The sequence below is a fragment of the Arachis hypogaea genome, chromosome 18, assembly GCF_003086295.3.
Source record: "Arachis hypogaea cultivar Tifrunner chromosome 18, arahy.Tifrunner.gnm2.J5K5, whole genome shotgun sequence".
Taxonomy (NCBI): domain Eukaryota; kingdom Viridiplantae; phylum Streptophyta; class Magnoliopsida; order Fabales; family Fabaceae; genus Arachis; species Arachis hypogaea.
The window spans coordinates 128,570,448-128,593,789 of NC_092053.1; the positions used below are offsets into that span (position 1 = coordinate 128,570,448).

A 23,342-nucleotide genomic window follows, 5' to 3' on the forward strand; every position below is an offset into this window, starting at 1 on the left:
CCTCTCTCCCCCCCCCTCCCTTTTAAGTAGCTTCCACTCCTACCTTAAAAGTGAATCCACAATATCAATATCATTATCATCATCATCATGTGGTGGCTGCAACATCATCAATAAAGATTTTACACTCTTGATGTCCCCACCATCACCACCATTATTTATGTTATGTTGAGTAAGTTGTTGAAAGTTTAGATTTTTCAGCCTAACATCAACAGTAAAGCCAACCCCAAATTCAATTTTAGGTGGAATTAGAAATGAGACTTGGTGTTCATGTCCTTCAGTAACAACCTGGAGGTTGATAATGTTCTTGGTGATGACAACGAAAAGAAAAAGGTGAGACCTTTGGGCTTGTTCCTTGATAATGTTCTTGATAATGTCTTTCATTAACATACATACATACATACATATATATATATATATATATATATATATATATATATATATATATATATATTAAGTCATGTTTCTTTTCCTTTGTTCCCAAATGTTTTCGTTGAAAATTTTTCCATTATATATACATAATGGACTAATAATAATAATAATAATAATAATAATAATTCTTTTATTTTTTTTGAAGTATTTCATTATAATAAAAATTACTTAAAATTCTAATAGATCTTAAACTCAAAATATTATTAAATTTAATTTAATTACTTTTAGAAAAATATTTTTTTTTAAATTAAATAATAAATTACAGATAAATTATTATGTAATTTTTTTCAAAAATCCAGAGTGTCACAGTAAGAATTTTAAGCAATGTTTGATGGAAACGATTTTTCACATTAAATGGATGAAGAATATCAAATAGATAATATTAAAAATATTGTCATAGTTGATTTTCTGAACAGAAATGCTCATGAGATGAAATGTTTTCTTTTTTCTAATTTTCAGACAGCATTATTTCTATTACCATTATGCAAAATCTACTGGTTTTGGTGTTAGGAAAAGTAAGTCTTGAAAAAATAGTAAAGAAAAATATGTGAAGCAATTATTTGTCTTCTCTCGTGAGAGATTTAGACCAAAGAAATATTATAATATGAAAAACAGAAAAAGGGAGCTAAAATCTAAGACTCATTTGCCTAGCTAGGTTTGTAGTTCATTTTGTGGCTTACACCAGAAGATGACATGTGACTTTGTTTGTTCACTCGCACAATCATAAATCTCTTTATCGTAGGTTAATTGGTTTTCTTCCTACATATAGAAAAATGACAGAAGCTGATGCTGGTCAAATAAATATGAAGGATGCAGGCATTAGCATGCCCCATATATATGCTATGTTAGCTAATCAAGCAGGTGGTTATGAGAATGTTAATTATACCTTAAGGGATATGTATAATGAGATTGCTAGGCGAAGATGTCATGTCCTAGGTGATGCTAGAGCAGCATTGCGATACCTCAAAAACCAGAAAGATGAAGATCCTTGCCTCTATTATAAGCACATAGTTGATGCTAAAGGGATGTTGCGAGCTTTATTTTTGTGTGCTAGAAGAAGCTAGTTACAGTATGAAGTGTTTGGAGACGTGCTTGCCTTTGATAAGACATACAAGAAGAAAAAGTACTTGTGTCCGATAATAGTATTTTCCGGTGTGAATTATCACAACCGAACAGTGGTATTTGGAAGTGCTCTAATTATTGATAAGAGTAAGGATGTCTACGTGTGGTTGTTACAACAACTATTGGCAGCCATGAAGAAAAAAACACCTGTATCTGTGATTATAAACATCAATGAAGTTTGCAATTGAGGTAATATTCCCAAATGTCCATCATAGATTATGTGCTTGACACCTCATTTGGAACGTCACAAGTAATGTTGGAAACCCAAAATTCACATCTATATTTAAGAAGTGTATGCTAGAAAATTATGAGATTACCGAGTTTGAGTAAAAGTGGTTTGAGATGGTTGAGGAGTTTAGTATAGCTAAAAGAATTGGATTATTGACATGTATGAGAAAAGGCATATGTAAGATACTACACATTTTCAAGGCAAGCTTTTTGTAGGATTTAGGACAACTTCTTGATGCGAAAGTTTGCACTCTATTATTGCGAAGTATGTTAAATCGCAATATAATTTGGTTGAATTCATAAAGCATTTTAACTGATGTCTTACCTACTAACCTACATATGATATAAGGAGGTTGAAGCTGACTATGTTTCCATATTTGGTCTTCCGATACTTAAAACAGCATTGGAACCTTTAGAAAGGTTTGCATCAAATGTCTATACACGAGAGAGATATTATTTTATTTCGACTAATGTTTGTTAGGCCTGCAAGAATGAAGGTTGTACAAGATGAGGCATTTGAGTCATTTGTGCTTTATACAATATCTAAATATAGAAGTTTAAATACTTCATGGGAGGTGTCTATTGATAACGAAATGACGAATTTCAATTGTTCATGCTTAAGGATAGAATCTTTTAGAATTCCATGTGAGTATATAGTTTGTGTGTTGGTGTTTCTTAACATCCTTGAGCTGCCAAAGTCTCTTGTGTTGACAAGGTAGTTGAAGAATGCCAAGACAAGCACTTTTGATTCAAATGACTTTACTTAGGACTCTATAATATTGAGCCAATATGGATGCTTGATAGATTGGTGCCGGCAACTGTCCTATATTGCTAGTCGAAGGAAGGAGAGATTCCACCTTATTCGGGATACTGTTATAAGCCTAATCGAAGATTTCAAAATTGAGGATGGACAAGAGAAGCAAGTTGGTGCTGAAGTTGATGGTTCGAATGACATTTTTTCTAAGAATCCACAAAATTGTAGATCTAAGTGTTGTCCAGGTGAGAACGTGAAACAAAAACCACAATGACGCGGTATTTGTTGCATGGAAGGGCACAATAAAAAATCTTGTCCATTAGCAAAGGATATTCAACAAACCAATGCTAACTGTGCAACTTCTCATGACATAAATGGGAACCTTTTCTAGAAAGACTTGGATGCAGATGCAGAAATGGTAATAACTAGTTCAATAATTTGCGTACCACAAAATGCTAAATTATATAATTTTCATTAATAAGGATACAGATTGATCAATATTTTGTTTGCAGAGATTTTGAACATCTGATATTAAAGAAGATTATGATGAAGAACAAGAAGAGTTTGGATAAGAAGTTTTGATGCAAGTGCCAACATGGAACTTAGTGAATAGATCTCAATATAATGTTACATAATTTTAGATGTCAATTTTTTTATAATTGTTATGAATTATGATGAATCATAAGAATTGAATGGTAGTTTAGCTTCATAGAGTTGCTACCAGCAGTTATGATGTTTATGCTTTTGCTTTTGCATTACCATAACTGACTTTGATGTTCATGGTTAATTGAGATTTTATCTATATATTTGAACATTAATCAAATTATTGATGTGTGTATTGGCATATATTTTGAAGCTATTATCAATAAATTATTTCTTGCGTTGAATGTTTGGTTTTGGTTAGACGAGTGAGATTTATCCATCTCCCTCCACCATGTCCAATTTAGGAAGAGCCTCCAAGCCCTTAAAATCATGAATATTCGAATTGGTATTATTGAATTAGCATTCCATTAGCAAATAGGGTGGTTAAGTATGTAACGAAGAAATTATTGATGGATTTCAAGGTTTCTTTCAAAATTATTTAACTATTAATAGTTCATTTCTTAATTGATAACTTTTCACTTTGTGCCAACGATGGGAGATGTTCTTGCTTCACTGACCCCAATTTATGCAGTGGAAAATGTTCTTACTATCCTCCCGCATAAGATAGATTATTTTGTTTGAAATCGTGATTTTAATTTCTGTTATAAAACACTGCAATGGTGGATCAGCAATTGGTGTCATTATTGAATTCCTGTCTACGCTTTGTTGAGTAAAATCAATACTGCTAACTGAATATTTGGTTAGCAAATTTGCTTGTACTCTTCATAGTCTTTGCATTTATTTTCATTATGGCACATCTTAAACTTCATCATCTTGAGTGATCTCTCTATATTGTCAGAAACCTTAATTAGTTCCTCCATAGACTTCTTTAGTTCTCTCAAGTCCTTCACATCTCTCCTTAAATCCAGTAAATAAACAACACCAAAGTCTATGTTAATGGTTAAACAAGTAGGGAGTGTAGACATGTTTAAATGATTCTATTCCTTTAGATTATTGAATTAGTATAATCTAATGGTTAACATACTTCAATTGCATGTAATAATTCATCTGTAGACATATTTTGCAGTTGCGGCAAAGTCGGATCTTGCGTAGAGGTTGCACTCGTTGCAACAAATTCCACACCATTTATACGCATAAAAGGATCAGTTTCAAACCTGCAACTAAATATTGGCAACATTAATTGGCAGTATATGTAAAATGAGCATTGAAATCAATGAAAAGTTAAATTATTCACTTGGAATTTGTGACGGAATTAGATGCAACTGCAGTGACATCCTCTGCAATGGCCATTGAAATTGTAAAATGTATCGTGACAAGGTTAGATTGGTTGACAACAGCAATAAAAGTTTACAAACGGTATCCATTATAGGTTTTATAAAGGAACAATCATGGGAGACAGACGGAGTGAAATAAATTGATTTGTCCTCACATTTTTGCACTCACCAAAATTAGGAAAAGGAATGTAGTATGCAGGATCCTTCAATACACATTTAATTCGATGCTAAATTTAAAAACTTAGCTATCACATTTATGAGCATTCAAATTTTTGGAAATACCTAGACGTTGCGCTAAATGTCAAATTTTAAATTTTAATATGTCAGATTTTAAATTTAAAATGTGGTATACAAGATCATTCAATACGCATTTAATTCGATGCCAAATTTAGAAACTTGCTATCACATTCATGAACATTTAATATTTGGAAATATTTGGACATTACGCTAAATGGCAAATTTAAATTTTAATCAAATTTTAAATTTAAAATTTAGAAACATGCAAGAAAAAAAATTCGGTTATGGAGATTGTAGGATACTATAAGCTTACTCTACTAGCTGTTAAAACCGCTTCATTTTAAAGAAGGAAGTAGTCATCACAACTGTTGTAGTCTCTGAATCTAACAAGTTCATGCAAAAACTCTATGGTACTACGTCTTGTTAAGCTTTTTTGAATTTCTTTCTTTCTTTCCATTAAAGATATGTTGAATCTTGTCACCATTTAGTGATACTTTGGTAGTTTCTTGTGTTGTCATAATTTGAAAAACACTTGTTATTCTTTCCTAAATAATGAATAACTCTTTATCTTTAAAAAAAATTATTAGTTAACAATGCTATTAATAATAAAAAAATATAACAATAATATAAAGGGCAATTTACCATAATAAATAAACTGACCTCCAAATTTACCAGAATACATATTTTGCAAAATGGATACCAAAATGTATTTTTTTCATAAATTATGTAAACCGCGACAGGGATCCCGCGGTTTACGAATGCACGTAATCCGCTACAGGGGTGTCGCGGTCTACGTTCGAAGCAAAGCATCACATAATCCGCGGTAAGGGTGTCGCGATTTATGTGTGATTTGCAAACGTGCATAAACCGCTACAGGGGTCTAGCGGTTTATGCTTTAGTGTGGACTTAGTTCATTTTCCATGGAATATGAGTTATTGGATGAAACTTTGGTTTGCCTTTTTTATGTATGGCGCAACATAAGTTGGGGTCGTGGGATGTGGTGTTTATTTATTTATTTTTGTTCTTATTTCTTTTTAGACTATGCCTTCTCTAACTATGGACTTATTTCATTGGCTAAGTTCTCTGTCATTTTGATCAAGGAAATCTCAACGATGATCCTGATTCTTCCTTCAAGTTTAAGAACAATTTATTTTTATATAATATCAAATGTGAAATAAATTAGAATCTTAAAATAATTAATTACATTTATATAGATCAACCATTAAAAAATAAGACTAGTAAGTTAATCTATTATTCATCATAACTCTTTTAATTCAGGTAGTACGTACTCAGTACTAAATAAAAAAATTTAACAAATATACTTTCAATCCTAAATTTTAGAACTATAAATTTTAGAACTAAATTGACTATAAATTCAACAAATATATTTCATATTTGATATTATATAAAAATAAATTGTTAACTTAATAAAAAATTAAATAACTAAAAACGTACATTTAATAAAAATATAATTTTATATTTTAAAATATTAAAAAATACATTTTAAAAATAGACTATCTAAACATATTTTTATTATTTTCAACATTTAGAAATAAGATATCTTTAAAAAAAAATTAAATGTAAAAAATTGAAAATAAAAAATAAAATCTAAACCTATCCCTAACAATCCCCTTCTCTCTTTCTGTGAAACATCCAAGCTTATTATTATTTTAGTAAGAAAATTCAATATGATTAGACATGGGTGAAGCATTGAAACTGGTGAAAACTATGCTAAAGTTAAAGGTTTAGGTTGAAAAAATGTTCAACTGGGAGCAAAAAACACATATACACAGAAATCCCCAGACCCCTACCGTATTTTCTAGCCATTTTACATATCAACATAAACCACTGTAGGAGTGTAGCGGTTTATGCACCACATTTGCAATTCACACACAAACTGCAACACCCAATAGCGGATTATGTGCAGTTTGGCTTGAACGTAATCCGCGACACCTCTGTAGCGGATTACGTGTATTCGTAAAGCAAGAGCTACAACAACCAGTCATAAATAAAAGCAAAATGTAATAAGTTGTTACAAGAAAAAAACATTACTTTCAGTGTAAATTGTAAAACAATACCAAAACTAGTTTTTTCAATCTCTTTCCATAGATGCTGAACTCCTAAAACTAGTTGTTGATATAGGAATTGAGATTCCTAAAATAAAAACATTAAACAATGAAAGTTGTGTTCATTCACCATCACCACCATTGAAATACACAAGCAACGAGTTTCCAATGTTTTTAAGAACAGATTTTTACAATGTCTTAATACAAAATGAAGGGAAAAATGTGTGACTTAAGCAGCAAGGTACAAGCTCCTTCATTCTTGAATTTGAACAGGCTCAAAGCCCCTTTCAATTGAAGCCTTCACAGCATCTAAGACCAGCTGTGTTTTCCTACTAATTGTTGGCCACTTCATCTCAGGTTTCGAGTTCTTGAATTTGATTTCGGTCACCAATTGCAAAAACTCTTACCATAAGAACCTCCTGAGGGAGATCAGTGTTTACTGTATGCTTGCTTGGCTGAGAAGCCCATTTTGTAACAAGGTCATCAAAACCTGACTCAGGCTGCATAAAACGATGCCTCTTTCTCTTCATAAGGGATGATAAAGTCATGAACATGCAGAGTTCCTTTTGTTCCAACGGCAGTTATGTCCATTGCCAAGTTGGCCATGAAGGAGCAATAGAAGGTTGCTACTTTCCCGTCTTCCCAGTGCAGCAATGCGCCGCAAGCCATTATCACCCCTGCTTTGTTGAACACAGGATTGCGCGAGGCAATTACAGTTTTCGGTAATTCATAGTTGGCAGCCCACAGGATTGCCCTAACACAATATCAACCTTCGTCGCCAAGGGAACCAAGAGCATCAAGATCCGGCTTTGCGCGAATGTCGTTCTCCAGAAAATCAGGGTCAACAGCAAATGTAAAATAGGTCTGAATCTGAGCAACCCAGAAAGATCCATATATCAACATAAAGCATACATGCAATATAAAACATTAAGATTAAGATTATGTTAAATTAACTGATGTGGAAAAAATGATGAATATACATCCTTAACTAGGACAAAATAAGAAAGCTGAATACAAAGCAAACAAAACTAAGAGACACATTAAAAAGCAAAAGGATCAAATACACAAACAAAAAGCTAAACATGAGACTTTTCTTCCTTGCTTTGGCTTTTATACTACTTATAGAAACTTCTAAAAAGTTCCTAACAACATAATTTAGATGTAGCCGCATGTTTTATATCAAAATAATTGCTTATTACTTTGTATCTAGTACAAACTTTTTTTACACACAACAAATAATCATCATATGTTGACACACAACTCTTTTGACTATCTCAATCAACACATCAAATATAAAACACATTTATCAAAATTAATCTCGCTTCTACTCTTAGAAGTGAGCACGGGTCGGTTTGGTTCGGGTTCAAGATGAAATTAGAACCAAACCGATTAAAATGTAATTGGTTCAATTTGATTCGGATTAATATTTTTTATGTATGTACCCGAACCAAACCAAACCGATTAAGAACGGATTGGTTCAGTTTAGGTAATTGGGTATCGATGACTTTGAAATTCATAAAAAAACCAAATTTTTATCTTAAAAATTCAACAATAACATCAATAGAAATAATCGAAACATGTTAAACATCAAATACATTAAAAACTAAACTCATTAAAATCTAAACATACTAATAGTGAATAATCTTTGTCTAATGGAAATACAAATTTTTTAATTAAACAGCAATTTATTTATTTAATTAATATATAATCGGGTTTATGGGTTGGTTCGGATTCTACACCCCTAAAATCGATACCCGAACCAATCACTAACAAAGGCCATCGGTTTGGTTCGAGTTGGACCCGATTACCCGTTGATTCCAGAACCAATTTAATTGGTTTGATTTGGATTCGGACAGATAATCGAGTACCTACTACCGTGTTCACCCCTATCTACTTCCACTAAAAACTAGTTGTTTATTTCGAATAAATAAAAATAAAAATTGAGAATATAATGAAACTAGAAGTAACGTATATTACCGATTTGAGCTGGCCAAAACGGTGCGCATCGGAGAGAAAATCCTTCATCTGATTGGTCCTAGGGTGGTGCATCCACATGGTACCATCCATGAGCTGCACCCCTCTGGATTCACAGGCCCGAATGATCTCATCGAACTGAGACGCATTCAAGGCCACGGGCTTCTCAAGCAGCACGTGCTTCCCCTTCTAAGTTGCAACCACGGCCCAACGCACGTGCGGGCTCGTCGGCAGAGGAACGTACACGGCGTCCACCTCGGGATCGTCCAGAACCTCCTCGTAGGAGCCGTACACCTTGGCGTCCTCCGGGTAGCCGTTGGCGGCGGTGAAGCGCCGGGCCTTGTCGATGGAGTAGCTACCGATGGCGTGGAGTGTGGCATTTGGAGCTAGTTTGATGGCGCGACACTTTCCGGGCTATGTCGGCGCATCCTATCACGCCGAATCGGATTACCGGCGTTTCTGACATTTTCTTTGTTTCTGTCAGAAAAGACGAAACGAAAGGCATTTCAAAACGTTTGGAGTTTTTGACCCTTAAATGGTTCCAAAACAAAACATGTTTTTTAAATGTTTTAATAATAGTTAAATAGTTTTTTTTTTTAATTTTAATTATAAATTAACTTAATATATTTTATTTAATTATAAAAATTATTTTTTATTTTATAAATTATTATTTTATTATTAATCTATTATATTTATTAACAATAAAAAACAAAAATAATAACGAATCAGATCTTTTATTCATCGTAATAACGAATCAGATTTTTTATTAAATATAATTTTTTAATCGATTGAAATAGTAAAAAAATTTATTACAATCAATAAAAAATCTGATTTGTTATTATTTTTATTTTTTATTGTTAATAAACATAATAGATTAATAATAAAATAATAATTTATAAAATAAAAAATAAATTTTATAATTAAATAAAATATATAAAATTAATTTATAATTAATATTAAAAAAATTATTTAACAATTATTAAAAAAATTTAAAAAATATATTTTATTCTAAAACTATTTAATGGTCCAAATATCCTGACAAAATCAAATCCTTTGGCCAGTGAGTTGTGTGTTGTGTCCAGTTTTCACTTCTCACTGGTCAATGAAACCTAGGGGTGCACAAGACTCGGTCTGGCCCGAAGACCCGGACCGGACTCGATGACTTCGGGGCTAATTTGGTCCGACTTCGTTATGGCCCGGTCAGACCCGAGATTTTAATAGATGGCCCCGGTTATTTATTAAATCGGGTTCGGGTCAAGCCTCGGGTCACCCGGCCCGGCCTGTTGGACCCGTGTAGTTGTTTGCTACTTAATATTTTGTTGTTATTGGTTGGTATTACACTATAAATTATTATTATTATGTTAATCTTGTGTTGGTTGTTAATTTTGTTTTAATTGTCTTTTGAACTTTGAATGTTTAATGTGTAATTGATATAATTATTATTATGAAACTTTAAATTATTATTATTAGATTCTAAATTATTATTATGCGAATGTTGCATTGTTATGGAATAATTATTTTTAAAAATTTAGAGGTTCAAAAAATGTAGAATCTAATTTTTGGTGATATCGTGATAAAGTTGATCAAGACCCGGACTTCACCCGGTCTAGACCCGGCTTAAATGTGGCCCGAAAGTAACACGATTTCATCGGGTCTAGGGTTGGGTAAGGGTCTCATAAATAGACCCGGTCATTATTTAGAGTCGGGTTCGGGTCACGGCGAACCCAACTTCACCCGGCCCCATGTGCACCACTAATGAAACCTAATAATGTAACAAATTAATTAATATATATTTTTTTATAAATATATACTATTTATTATGAAGGAGATAATGCTTTAGCTTAGGTTCCCTAACCGCCACCATACTGTGTTTTGGTGAGGACCCAAATAGATAACAATGGCCACCCAATCCTATCTGCTCAACTCCGTTTATCTCAGAGGTACTCTCTTCATTCTCCCATTTCTCAAACTCGCTTTCTTTTCATTCCAACTTCTTCTCTTTAATCTCCCTCCCACAATTTTGTAGGCTGGCAACCTTCAATTTCCAAGTCAAGCACTTTCGCTGTCCCAGTGAGTTGGAACTTCATTTGCCTCAAATTTTCTATTTGCCATGCTTTCTGCAGCTGAATTTGACAAAACCCACTTCAAAGTTTGATTTTTGCAATCTTGCCATTCATGTTCATATATAGAAAAATTAAAACTGTAGAAAGGGGCGAAGTTGAGTGTAGAAGTAGAAGACACACCATTTGGGTTCGGAGTGGAAGAAGGCGCGGCGGGCAGAGGTAGTTCTGCGGGTTGTGGTTGTGGGTCCTGGTTCAACCATGCAGGTGAAGCCATTTATGAAGCACTGATCTGCATTCAGAATCAGGAACTCGAAAGAGTGAGTGCGATATTAGGAGCTAGGTTTTATGAAATCGCAGCGAGAAATGAGAATTGTAAGTGGGTAATAATAATAATAATAATAATAATTTGTAACGGCGCATAGGGTACAAGAAACTTGGGAGAAGAAAAGTGAAGGATGGTAAAGACAAGCCAGTGAGAAAATTAGGAGTGAGTTTGGCGCTTTATGGGGTTTTGAGTTTTAGAGATTGAAAAGGGAGGTTTGTCAATAATATAATTGGGGTGAGGACTGAGGTTGGTGTTGCCTCCTGCTTGCGATTCATTCAACGGGGTAGCGCCTTACTAAAGTTTAAAGACTAAAAAGATGGTAAAATACTACGTTTTTAAAATGGGTTTAGCTCTAACTTTTGTACTAAGAGCTTAGAATTTGCCTAGCGCTTTGGCTGTTAATTTTGCCTTATGCTTTAAACTAAAGTTCCTGATATGGTAAAGCTGCAAACTTTTAACTGTGTTCTTGTAAAATATACTAGTTATTGGAGTATGAGAAAATGACATTTCAAATTTCTTGTCACTTGTGTTGATTAACTCAGCATGAACTAGCTCTGTTGTTTATACTACTAAATATAGATATGTTGATTGGTAGAAATGATTTATCCTTTGAGTTATCATCTTAAATGTTCTTCTAATTACTAAATGAAGGAAGAATTTAGTTATTTCTTCTTTTTAAGATTGTAAAACATGGATTGTATCTTCTCTTAATCTAACATTTAGACAGATTTTTAGGATGCTGCATGGTATAAAACTGGCTTTTCTAGGAAGCTACAAATTTTCTCAGGATGCTTTTGAATTTTATTTGTTGTAGGTAACTTCCAAGTATCCTACTAAACGAAACATCAATGGAAGTACTTCTAGGACCTTGCAATGTTGCTCGTGTTACAAAGAAATATCTGAGGCAGCAGCAGCAGCTACTACTGCACAGACCACACTTGATTCAAAAGCAGTCTTAAACAGTGTCAAACTCAGCATACCTGAGACATCATTACATTATGTTCCCTCAGATTTCATGAAGAGGTTGGTTCTTGCTGACTTGGATCCTGCCACTGCAAAGCTAGCAATTGGGTTTCTAGGCCCTTTTCTCTCAGCATTTGGTTTTCTCTTCATATTGAGGATAGTGATGTCATGGTACCCTAAACTACCTGTGGGGAAGTTCCCTTATGTAATAGCCTATGCTCCCACAGAGCCTCTTCTCATAGCAACATGGAAACTGATTCCTCCCCTTGCTGGTGTGGATGTTACCCCTGTGGTCTGGTTTGGATTGCTTAGCTTTCTTAATGAGATATTAGTGGGTCCACAAGGAACTTTTAAATATTATGAGAAACTTTTTGCAGTCAAAGTTAAATATTTTTTTCCTTTCAATTTACTTTGGGCAGGAATAGACTGAATACATTGTAGAAATAGAAATATGCAATAAAATTGTTTGCACTTGGTCCACAGAATTACAGAAATATATGGCTTAAACATTCTTTTGTTAGAATCCCTTGTTCTGGATGCAATTTAATGTTTTTCTTGTGCTTTCATTTAGCAATAATTTATGCAGTATTAATGCTTTAATTGTTAGTTGTTATTTGTTATTTATGAGCAGGCAGTTATGTGGCTCTATACCTGATGTGGTGATTCCTTTGATGTATAAGGACTATACAACGCACAAAGTTCTCGTGATGGAATGGGTTGAGGTATTTTACTATTTGCTGTTTGCTCACCACATTTTAGCACACAGACATTTCAATCCCTGCATGGAGTAGAATTCCTCAGATAAATTTATTATATATCCTAAATCCTAATAGAAGAGTTCCGAGTTTAGAACATCCTCTTTTGTAATGCTTTGAATTGGAATGCTAGAACCTCCTTAGATAAATGGATTTATATGCCAGCACGAATAGTATTCCAAATTGTTTCATGCTTCTTTAAGCTCTAGTTCCTGAAAGAAAGTATACAAAGGGATTTATCTTTTTGGATTCTCTCGTTCATGCCTGCTGGAAAAATCTAGTCTGCTGATGGATTATCTTTCTATGGGTTTGTAGGGGAAAAAGTTGTCAGAAGTGAAGGATCTCTACCTTATTGAGGTCATACAATGTCACTTGTTGCAAACAAGTTGTTCTAGATTTCAATCTGCACAGCTTTTTAATATTATTTCCCTTATGCTGATTAGATAGGGGCTCATTCAATCAACTTCTTGAGTGTGGATTCTATCATGCAGATCCACACCCTGGAAATCTTCTTCGAACGTATGATGGAAAATTAGCATATTTAGGTAATTGAACATTCAAATTTGATACTTTGATTATATGTCTTACTCTTTTTCTTGTATTCTTTGGCTTCTTGGTTTGTTATTATAAACTTAAATATGGTATTTTGTTTATTTGTTTTCTGTTTTCCTTTCTTTTGCTCCAGATTTTGGTATGACAGGTGAGTTTAAACAAGAATTGCGTGATGGATTCATCCAAGCTTGTCTCCATCTTGTAAATCGCGATTTTGATGCATTGTCCAAGGACTTCGTCACTCTTGGGTATTTGTTTTCACCTACGTTACACTTTCAGTTTTCAAAAAGTATTATCAGTATAGGATTGGCCCATGTGAAATATATAATGAAGGATCTTGCGCCTTATAAGCCTTGTAGCTTAAGTCCTCAGTATAGTTGTCCCTAATAAGGTTCTAATCACGAAGCTTGAACTTTAGTGGACCTATGCATGGTCCATGCCTAAGCCCAAAGAATTCAGGAAGGGATGCTTAGATATATGATAAAGTATCTTTTGAGTCAGGGATAGGTACTTGACAGCATACTTGTAAATTTTATCAGGTTTCTTCCACCGACTGCAGACAAAGAAGCTGTTACAAAGGCTTTGACAGATTTTTACTTTAATAAGTGATTTAGAAAATACTTGTGACTTATGCAGGTTTTTAAAAATACTTGTTAAGGGAAGCTACTAATTCTGTTGTCTGAATTATTTGTATGCAGGTGTCTTCCAAAATGCTGTTGCCCAAGGAGTTCGCAATATCAGCTTTGGCGACCTTTTAGGAAACTTAGGAACCACCATGTAAGTTGTCCACTATTATGTAACATTTTTGTCATCTTGGTGGTAGTTGCCTACTTGTTTTGTTTTCCTTTGGCATGCTACTTATCTTCTTATTCCTGTTCTCTAAAAATTTTCAGGTATAAATTCAAATTTAGAATACCTTCATACTTCTCTCTTGTCATTCGAAGGTAGTAACATCACAAAATGGCTTAAAACAAATGGTTTTGTGTCAAACTCTGAACAATATCTTGTCTTTTAGCCTTGCTGTGCTGGAAGGAATTGCAATTTGATTTAACCCGGATTACAAAGTTTTGGGTAGTACTTGCCCTTGGATCGCTCGAAAAGTACTTACTGACAGCTCTCCCAGCTTAAGGCTTCTTTGGAGACTCTTCTGTATAAGGTAAAGACAAGATTGGATTCTTTTTGTTTCATTTCTTTATTCAATTATATTGTAATATTTTCTAAACCTCTTAACGTAGCCCTTGGTTCCTTACCTCTTTTCCAGGATGGTGTTTTCAGAGTAGACCGTTTAGAGTCTTTGTTGACAGAGGTGAAACCTTTCTGTCTCGTTTTCTTCTTTTTTTACCATTCCAATTTTCTCCCTAGTAAGATCCCTTTTATGCTGAATTTGTTTTAAAGTTCTAACCTAAGATGGTTCCTTCAGTCTCTTCGTGCCAAAACAGAAAAGTCCTTAGTTAAACAACAACCTGAAGGCACTGATTCAAGAATGGCAATGAAGGAAATACTTTCTTTTACTTTAACAGAAAAGGTATTAACAGCCAGTTCCAATTTCATTCTACATTGTAACTACCCTCCAACTTTTTCCTCACTGATGTTGGACTTGTAATGAACCTTTGCAGGGTGAATATGTGAGAGAAATAATTGTTCAAGAGTTTGCTAAAGTATGTTAATTATTAATTGTTCATTAAAATCATAATAGAAATGTGAAACATGAAAAATGAAAACTTTAAAATTAATTGAATAAAATTAAATGCAGGGTTTTGATGCACTTGGACTAGCAACCTTGGAAACAGCTGCTTCAAGGGTTCCTTTCAGTGGATTCTTTTTTTCCTCTTTAATGATCGAAGAAGATGTGAACAACCTCAGAACCTTCCAACGCCTTCTACTCTTGTTGTCAGGGACCAGATGAAAAGAAGATAACAATGTAAGATTTCAGTTATCCTTAATTGTAGATAGACCAACTACTGCACAATTCTAGATGTTGATGGATTCATGGATATGATGATCTTAGGAACAAATTTCTCTCTTTAAAATTTTTCTTTACATGCCATTGTTGGGTTGGTGATACTTGCTTCAAATGTTCGAGATATGAAGAGTTCAAGTATTATTTAATAGTTATTACTTTATATTTTTAAGTATTAGAATGTCAAATTTAATTTCATCTATTTTGATTTTGTTTATTTAGTTAGTAGATTGGACTTTACGTTAGGATTTTCTTTATTGAATAAGTGCCTCTCTTGTTGCATCGGGGAATTGGATAAAAAGTTGAGTGATTCCCTTCAATTCAATTTCCAAACTATGATGTAGACAAGTTAGGTTGAGGAGTCGCTTTCTTGTTACGTTAAGAAAAATTTGATAAAAAGTAGAATGATTTTCTTTATATTCAATTACAATCTATCCCTTTTGTTTTATATTTTAATTTCAATTTATCTTTTTATTCAATTTCAATCCTTATCTTCATGTTTATCGATTGTTTTGTATCAAGTGGAAATTAGTAGTCCTTTCAATGTCAAATGACATGCAGGGAATCATACAGGTTAGCCAGTACCAGAACCAAACACTTCACATGGAGAACCTATCATTAGTTCCAACTCAACTTGAATCTGTTCAAGAGATTCTTCCTGTTCTATCTATCGTTTGGATTTTCTTGAATACAGCATTGTAGCTATTTCCTCAATTCTTCTATGTTTGTAAAATGTTAACAGCTACCACCAGAATCCCAGCAGCAGTTACTTCAGTTGCCAGCTAATATGGTGAGACAGTTAATATCTCGCGCCGCTGCAAGAACAATAAGGAGGATTTTCTTATGAACTCCGGGCAGTATACATGTGTCACACACTGAGCAGATGAATTCTGTTTGCTCTAATCAACTCACCATCACCAGATAACATTGAAACATGTAGGATCCATATGACAGGGCATTGAATTTGTACATAAGCATAAGAATAAGCAGCATAGCTTATGCACATTGCTGATTCAGCAAGAGATTTTGAGCCTTACAATTCATGTTCAGAAGAACTTGTTTTGGATACTATCTGAAAAAATGAAAGTATTCATAGTATCTTCCATGGTATCAACTCTGGCCATGTTCGTTTTCTCTTTTGGGATTGTTCTCTATATGCATGGATGCAAAACATATTATTATTATTATTATATGGAAGCTGTATTATAATTCATTGTATCTCGAATTCGAATATGAAAATGAAGAACACAACAACAAAAACGTTGACTCAATTCTTGTTCAAAGCAAGACGATGCAATCATGCAATATCTTATTGGCGTGTGAGAAGAGTTCTTCAAATACCATGACGAAATTTAAAACGAAATTTCTACATTCCAAGCAATAAAATTTGAGATTGAAATAAATGAATGTTAAGATGAAAAATTAATTCAGCAGGGATGTTTATGATTTTTTTTTTTTTTTACCAAAGATAAGAAACTCGAACTCGCAACCTCTTAATTGAGTATGGGGAGACTATGCCATTTGAGCTATTACTCATTGGCAGGGATGTTTATGATTAGGCATTAATATAAATTATATTATATAATTTACTATATTTCGGATTGAATTTTAATTTGGCTCAAGTTTTGACATTTTGGATTTAATAGGAACTTGCTCAGTTTTGACCAAGTATGTATATCTCTTAAATTTTGTTGAAATTACATAATGAAAATTTAGCATTCAGTTGCTTGGTCTTGGGAGGCAAGTTCCTCTGCCCATTTTTTAGGTAAAGAATGTGAAGTTGTAACATCCAACACTGTTTTCAAGGTCCGCATTGACCACACACACAAATTAAACGCCTTAAACTTTGGATATTACCTTTGAACACTCTCTTTTATCTTTCCATCACTAACCCCTTCCAAAAAAAGCAGCTGTTACTAATTCAACTTCCATCTGAAAATAAAACAATAAAGAAATACGGGCCTGCTACACATACAAGTTTACAAGCTTACAAGTTGGCCCAGCCCAAATAGAACTCACGCGCATAAAGAGAAATAACATGGCGCGTCAAAATCACGCGCTCAACACTCAAACGGTTACGTATGGCAGATTCTTCCACTTCTTCCACTTCTCAAAGCGCTTCGAAAACAAGGAAACCCTCCCATTTTCGAACGAAAATCAAAGTTCAAAATATACAAATCGTTGTTCAAAACCTCCATCAAAACACCATCAAACTCTCCGTGAAGAATCTGAAGAGAAAACAAAGCAACAATACTCAACGTAAGTTCATTAAGATTCTTGTATATTTTACTTTTCTTCTACGTCGTTCTTCTAGGGTTTACTATTATTCTTGCTTCTTTGTTACACTGTTCTAAGTTCTACGTCGTTCTTCTAAGTTCTACGTCGTTCTACGTTCTTGTTCTAAGTTCTCCTGCTATTGTTGTTGATTTTTGGGGGTTTATTCCGTAGATTGGGGGGTGTATACTGCTTAACCTTGTAATGTGGCTTGATATTGAAGCATGGTTGAGTGATATCTATATGGATGTATCTGAATAATATCTATGGGTGTATCTCACTGTTATCAATGGGTGTATCTTGCTGATATCTTTGGGTGTATCTGACTCATATATATGGGTGTATCTTACTGTTATCAATAGGTGTATCTTGCTATTATTAATGGGTGTATTTGACTCATATATATGGGTGTATCTTACTGATGTCTTTGGGTGTATTTTTCGTTTCAGAGAAAATGGCAGCAAGAAACCAAACAAAAGACCTTAAGTGTGCCACACATCTCCTGAGTGATAAGTTCAGAAACATGACTGAGGAGAAGAAGGCAATTGTGAGGGATTTCGGATTCGGTGGGTTGATGCACATCCCACCACTAAGGGTGGATCACCAACTCTTAAGGGAGTTGGCAAACAACTTCAAACTTGGGGAGAACAGACTGAAGACAGGATATGGTTCTTTCCAAATAACACCAAAAAAAATAGGTCATGCGCTTGGCATCAATGCAACAGGTAACTAGCTTAAAATTATAGGTGTATATTAAGTTGTTGCTTGGGTGTATTTAAGTTTATGGTTGGGTGTATTTGAACCGACTTGGATACTTTGTTGTCTTCCTTTTTTGTAGGAGATCTATTTCCTGAGAAAGTTGAGTATAAGAAACTTTCTGATGATGACAAAATAATTTATAGAAGATTCCAGGGTAAGACCCTCAAAAGTCTTACCGATGAAATGATGGAAATCGGCGTTGGCAACGAAGAGGAACGCCTGATGTTCAAGAGGATATTCATCCTCTACATACAGATGGCGTTCCTTTTGCCAACGACGATAAACAAAATATCGCCCGTGCACCTGGCCCCAATTTTTAAGATGGAGGGCATATCGGAGAGAAACTGGGGGGCATGTTTTGACCTTCATGGTCAAGGGCATCACAGACTACCAGGAGAAGAAGAAGAAGGTAATTAATGGCTGCCTCTTCGCCCTGATGATAATCTACTTTCATCTTTCAAAAAACAAATGCAAGAAGAGGGCTGAAAGACCACCAAAGCCCTGGATTGCCAACTGGACTAAGGAGCAGTTGGTGGAAAGAATGACTGCAGAAAGAGAGGAAATTTTGGTAAGTAAACATAATATGTTGGGTGTATTTTATTTACCTGAATGCTGCTAACTAAAATATCTCATGTTTCAGGGGATTGTGAAGATGGTAGAGACAAAAGAAAAAATGAAAAAATTGTATTGAATGAGTTAAACACTCTTTGAAGCATGCCACATCAGTTTTATCATTAAGTACAGACATCCGATTTTTATATAATAGAATAGACTAGTGTATGAACCCGTGCTCAGCACGGAAAAATTATATGCTTCGATATTTAAAACAAAAATACAAAATAATTATTATTTTAAGAAATTTATAAAATTGTTATCAAAATCAAAGTTTAACTTAAAAAAAGTGGGTAATAATTATTTTATATTTTTTATGGTAAAATAATTATACACTGATACAGAATTTAAAATAAAATTAAAATATTTACATTAGAATACTATTTTTTTAAAGACTTCTCTATAAACAACATTGATGATTGAATTTGCAGACATTCCTACGTGATTCATAAGTAAAACTTTTAAACCTCTCTTACTCTTAAATCTTGAAAGTGCCACATATAGTTGGCCATGTGTAAAAACTAGTTTGGGTAAGTACAATCCAACATGAGATAAAGTTTGTCCCTGAGACTTATTAATTGTCATGGCAAACGATACTATTATGGGAAATTGTCTTCGTTGGAATCTAACTGGGACGGTTTCATTTGTTGGTACCATATTCATTCTTGGAATCAAAGCAATATGACCAACATTGTTACCCGTTAAGACTTCACATTCTATGACATGATTTCCAAGCTTTCTAACTTGTAGCCTTGTACCATTATAAAGACCACCGGATTTGTCAATATTCCTCAGTAACATCACTGGAACACCAACCTTGAGTATTAATTTATGTGGAGGCAAACCAGAGCAATTTATGCTATTCAGTAATTCAGGACCATAGAGATCTAGTTGACTCTCCATATTCCCTTCATCCATACAAATGGAATCCAAACTAAGATATAATTTTTCCCCTCCAGGAATGATAGCCATCAGATGGTTGTTGACCTCTTCAACGATGTCTAGTGTGGGAGCCAGTATAGTTCTTGCTTTGAAAAAATTCTTTGAGGACATGTTTTCCAAAATATTTGTATAAGAAAAATGAACCAATTTATCAAATGCCTAGTCCGAAGAAGGAATAACAATATCTCCTGGAAGACATATCTCATATTCACCATCCATATTGTCACCTATTAAACTATCACCAACTTTCAATAACCACTCACTAAATTGCTCTGTCTCATCTTGTCCGTCAACAGGATCTAATTTGTTCACCCTTGCATTTTTAAATCAGAATTTATGAAATTTGCTAATAGTTAAATAATCAAAAGCCTTGTATAAATATTCTGCTGGCCACACTACTGATCTATACACTGTACCTTGCAAAGAAATCCCTGGCAGCTGGAAACTCAACATTGATAAACAGTTTCGAATTGTAGTTTGTGTTTGAAACACCTATGACCCCTACAAAAAAACATAACCATCTTCTTTAGACTCTGCATGAATTTTTTTGAACCGAACACAATTGAATCCGTTCAATGGAACTGAAGAATCTTGTACCGGACGCACAATCGTGTCCCTCTTGAAGTTGATTCTAAATTCGTGTCTAGTAGGCTTGAACTTGATGGTATTCAAAGCAACTACAAAATTAGTGACCACGTACATGTTGCCCTCAGCGAGTAGGCCCTCGAAGATAGAAACAAATATGCCTTTAATAGAGCATTGAATTGTATCCCCCTGAATGCATTAGTTTTATAGATTCATAGATAAATGAGGTTTATTGCTCAGTCATTACGAAAATAAATCTCAAATGCAAAGAGAAGATTTTACCTCTTCATCAAGGACAACCATCTCAATAGGTGCCTTCACCCCAGAATTCGCAAAGTGAGAAACGGTCCAAAGTCTAATGACACATATTTTGAGCTTCCACACCTTATGCTATGGACCAGCATTGATACACTTGATGAGATCATACCTAAAAACAAAGTCCTCATATTTAGTGAAAGATAAAAAAAAAATATTGTGAAATTCACCACATGGCACATGAACTCACCTAGCTGCCATTGCTACATGCCACAACAAAATTACTCAAATATTATGAACTTCAGTACAGATAAAGAGTAAATATGGTGATCATCCATGCTATATTTATAGAGAGTCACAACACTGTTCAGCCCCAGTATTGGTAAAGATTGCAAAAATCTTGACGTTTCTATCAAAATCCAACTAAAAAAAAAAAAGACGGAAAGTTTTTAGACTATTCAAGATTAAAGAATCTGAATCATATCAATAAAATAATTATCAAAATTAGGATAGAAATTAACGGCCAACATTTATTGTGTTTCATTTACATGGCAAAATGAGGTTTAATTTTAAAAGAACAAAATAAGAAGCAATATATGATGAAGAGGAAATCACCGTATTTACATGCAATAATTAGGTACTATAAATCACAAAGAGTTTCGAAAAGACATGAAATTATTTTATTTTTGTATGTTGACAAATCATTCTGTATCATAAATACTGGCATTTCAAGACGTACAGAATTAAAAGGGTATGATAATAAGATTTGATATATAGCACCAATTTTTTGTTTCTTAATCTGATATAATTCCGGTTGGTTCATTTATTTTCAATTTTAAATAATGAAAATATTAGTCTAGGCTATATTTCTGAAAAGGTTCAACATACTCTTTATATATATTTCTACCACAGAGAAATAAAAAATGCAAATATAAATTTTTTAATTAGACTTTTTTTAAACTTCAATATTATTAGTTTTGAGGGGTACGATTAGAATAGAAGTTCAAAATTGAAGGAAAAGGTTTGTTAACAGTTGCATACCTTCAATATGACCAAAGGATGTGTTGATCGTAGCAAGCCATTTATCTCTTTCACCCTGCATCCGTTCTATAAGCATTCTCTTTTTATGATCCTCAGTTAATTGCTTCATGCGCTTGGCCTTCAGCCTCTGCTATTGCTTTAACTATAATAGTTTCTTCTTCTATCTCAGTACACTCTCTCTCAGTCTGACGCTGCGGTGGCTGCGGGCTCGCGATTTGGGGAGCTAGGGTTCTTCTTTCAATTTCAGAGAGGAGAAGAGAGGAGTGTGGGAGTGGGACTGGATTACGGGCTTAAGCTGTTGGGAATTCAGTTTTTTTTTAAGTCAAAACGGCACCGTTTGGAGGTGTTATTAACAAATCGGAAACCCTTTAATAAAACCAACCAGTTTTAACGGTTTTCCGATTAATCACATATTCGACCGATTTTGTAATCAGTTTTTTTGTCAGATGGTTTATTCATAACATCTTTTAAGCGATTTTTAAATTTTATAAAATTATTTATAACAATTACAAAAAGTAATCATAATAAAAAATTTTAAAATTTTATAAAAATATTTTATTTAAAATTATTTGTAAAATCTTAGTTGTACTCTGTTTCAAAATAAATAATTATAATGATATTAGTATTTTATATAACAACCCATGCAAAAAAATTCAAATTTTATTTTTTCGTTCATTTTTAATAGCTCATAAATACAAAAAAATATTGTACGAAATTTAAATTATTTTTGTATTAATTTTTATATAAAATACCCATATCATTATAATTATTCAGAAATTGCATATAATTCGAATATTATGAATTCAATTTATTATGTATTTGCCTAAATCGAATTTATTCAATTCGATTTATATAGAAATGCAAATTCAATTTATTTAATTTAATTTATTTTTGTATGTGGTATGATTTGATTGAAAGAGCAACAATTTATACTGCTTCATAGATTCTTCTATAATTTTATCTAGTATCAATAAAATTCAACTATCACTGATTTAAAAAAAAAAATTAAAATCTAAAACGATGGTACAAAATAAATAAAGAGGATAGATTTAATTCTTCTATAATTGTATGCGTTTTTTTTTTCCTGATTTGCGTTTTTATCACAATCCACAAATTCTATAGTTTATAAATTAATGTTAATTCATATATAGTATATAAATAAATTTAATTAGAATAAATAACAATTTATTTATTTTATTTTAGACTTTATAAATAAAAAGAGTAATTCACTAATACAACGAATTATAATTAATGTAGTATAATTAATTAAGTAATATAAATTATAATAAATTATATTAATTATATTAATATTTACATATCTAATCAAATTAATTAGTTGATATAATTAAGTTAGTGCAATAAATTATATTGAATGAGTTAAACACTCTTTGAAACATGCTATATCAGTTTTATCATTAAGTACAGACATTCGATTTTTATATAATAGAATAGATAGATATAATAACAAAAAATATAGAAGAAAAAAGATGAATATAAATGTGAATAGATTGTGCGAATATATACTATATATGAAAAAAAATTATCGCTGATTAACATAAAATTTGCCTT

The 23,342-nt window shown here is 33.1% G+C and overlaps 2 protein-coding genes and 2 pseudogenes across 3 annotated transcripts; 2 read left to right on the top strand and 2 right to left on the bottom strand.

Annotated features, from left to right (window-relative positions):
* Positions 1-6,815: 6,815 nt before the first annotated feature.
* Positions 6,816-9,154, bottom strand: LOC112773215 (uncharacterized oxidoreductase At4g09670-like; annotated as a pseudogene).
* Positions 9,155-10,485: 1,331 nt separating this feature from the next.
* Positions 10,486-12,558, top strand: LOC112771154 (protein COFACTOR ASSEMBLY OF COMPLEX C SUBUNIT B CCB3, chloroplastic). Of its 2 annotated transcripts, none has more exons than XM_025815787.3 (3): positions 10,486-10,627; positions 10,714-10,757; positions 11,890-12,558. In XM_025815787.3, exons 1-3 carry the CDS (start codon positions 10,585-10,587, stop codon positions 12,466-12,468), a joined length of 666 nt encoding a protein of 221 aa, XP_025671572.1. In that variant the 5' UTR covers positions 10,486-10,584; the 3' UTR covers positions 12,469-12,558. The 2 variants fall into 2 exon arrangements, with proteins under 2 accessions (XP_025671572.1, XP_025671573.1); XM_025815788.3 differs by having other exon boundaries at positions 10,521-10,627; positions 10,714-11,394.
* A 918-nt stretch (positions 12,559-13,476) lies between these two features.
* Positions 13,477-16,518, top strand: LOC112770514 (uncharacterized aarF domain-containing protein kinase At1g71810, chloroplastic-like; annotated as a pseudogene).
* Positions 16,519-19,322: 2,804 nt separating this feature from the next.
* Positions 19,323-20,003, bottom strand: LOC140181483 (uncharacterized). Its single transcript, XM_072225094.1, has one exon. It carries the CDS (start codon positions 20,001-20,003, stop codon positions 19,323-19,325), a length of 681 nt encoding a protein of 226 aa, XP_072081195.1.
* Between the last annotated feature and the right edge of the window lie 3,339 nt (positions 20,004-23,342).

Coding starts and splice junctions, on each gene's coding strand:
- LOC112771154 (XM_025815787.3), top strand. CDS start 10,585: ATGGCCACCCAATCCTATCTGCTCAACTCCGTTTATCTCAGAG. Junction 10,628..10,713: donor CAACTCCGTTTATCTCAGAG/GTACTCTCTTCA, acceptor ACAATTTTGTAG/GCTGGCAACCTTCAATTTCC. Junction 10,758..11,889: donor CAAGCACTTTCGCTGTCCCA/GTGAGTTGGAAC, acceptor TATTTGTTGTAG/GTAACTTCCAAGTATCCTAC.
- LOC140181483 (XM_072225094.1), bottom strand. CDS start 20,003: ATGTCCTCAAAGAATTTTTTCAAAGCAAGAACTATACTGGCTCCCACA.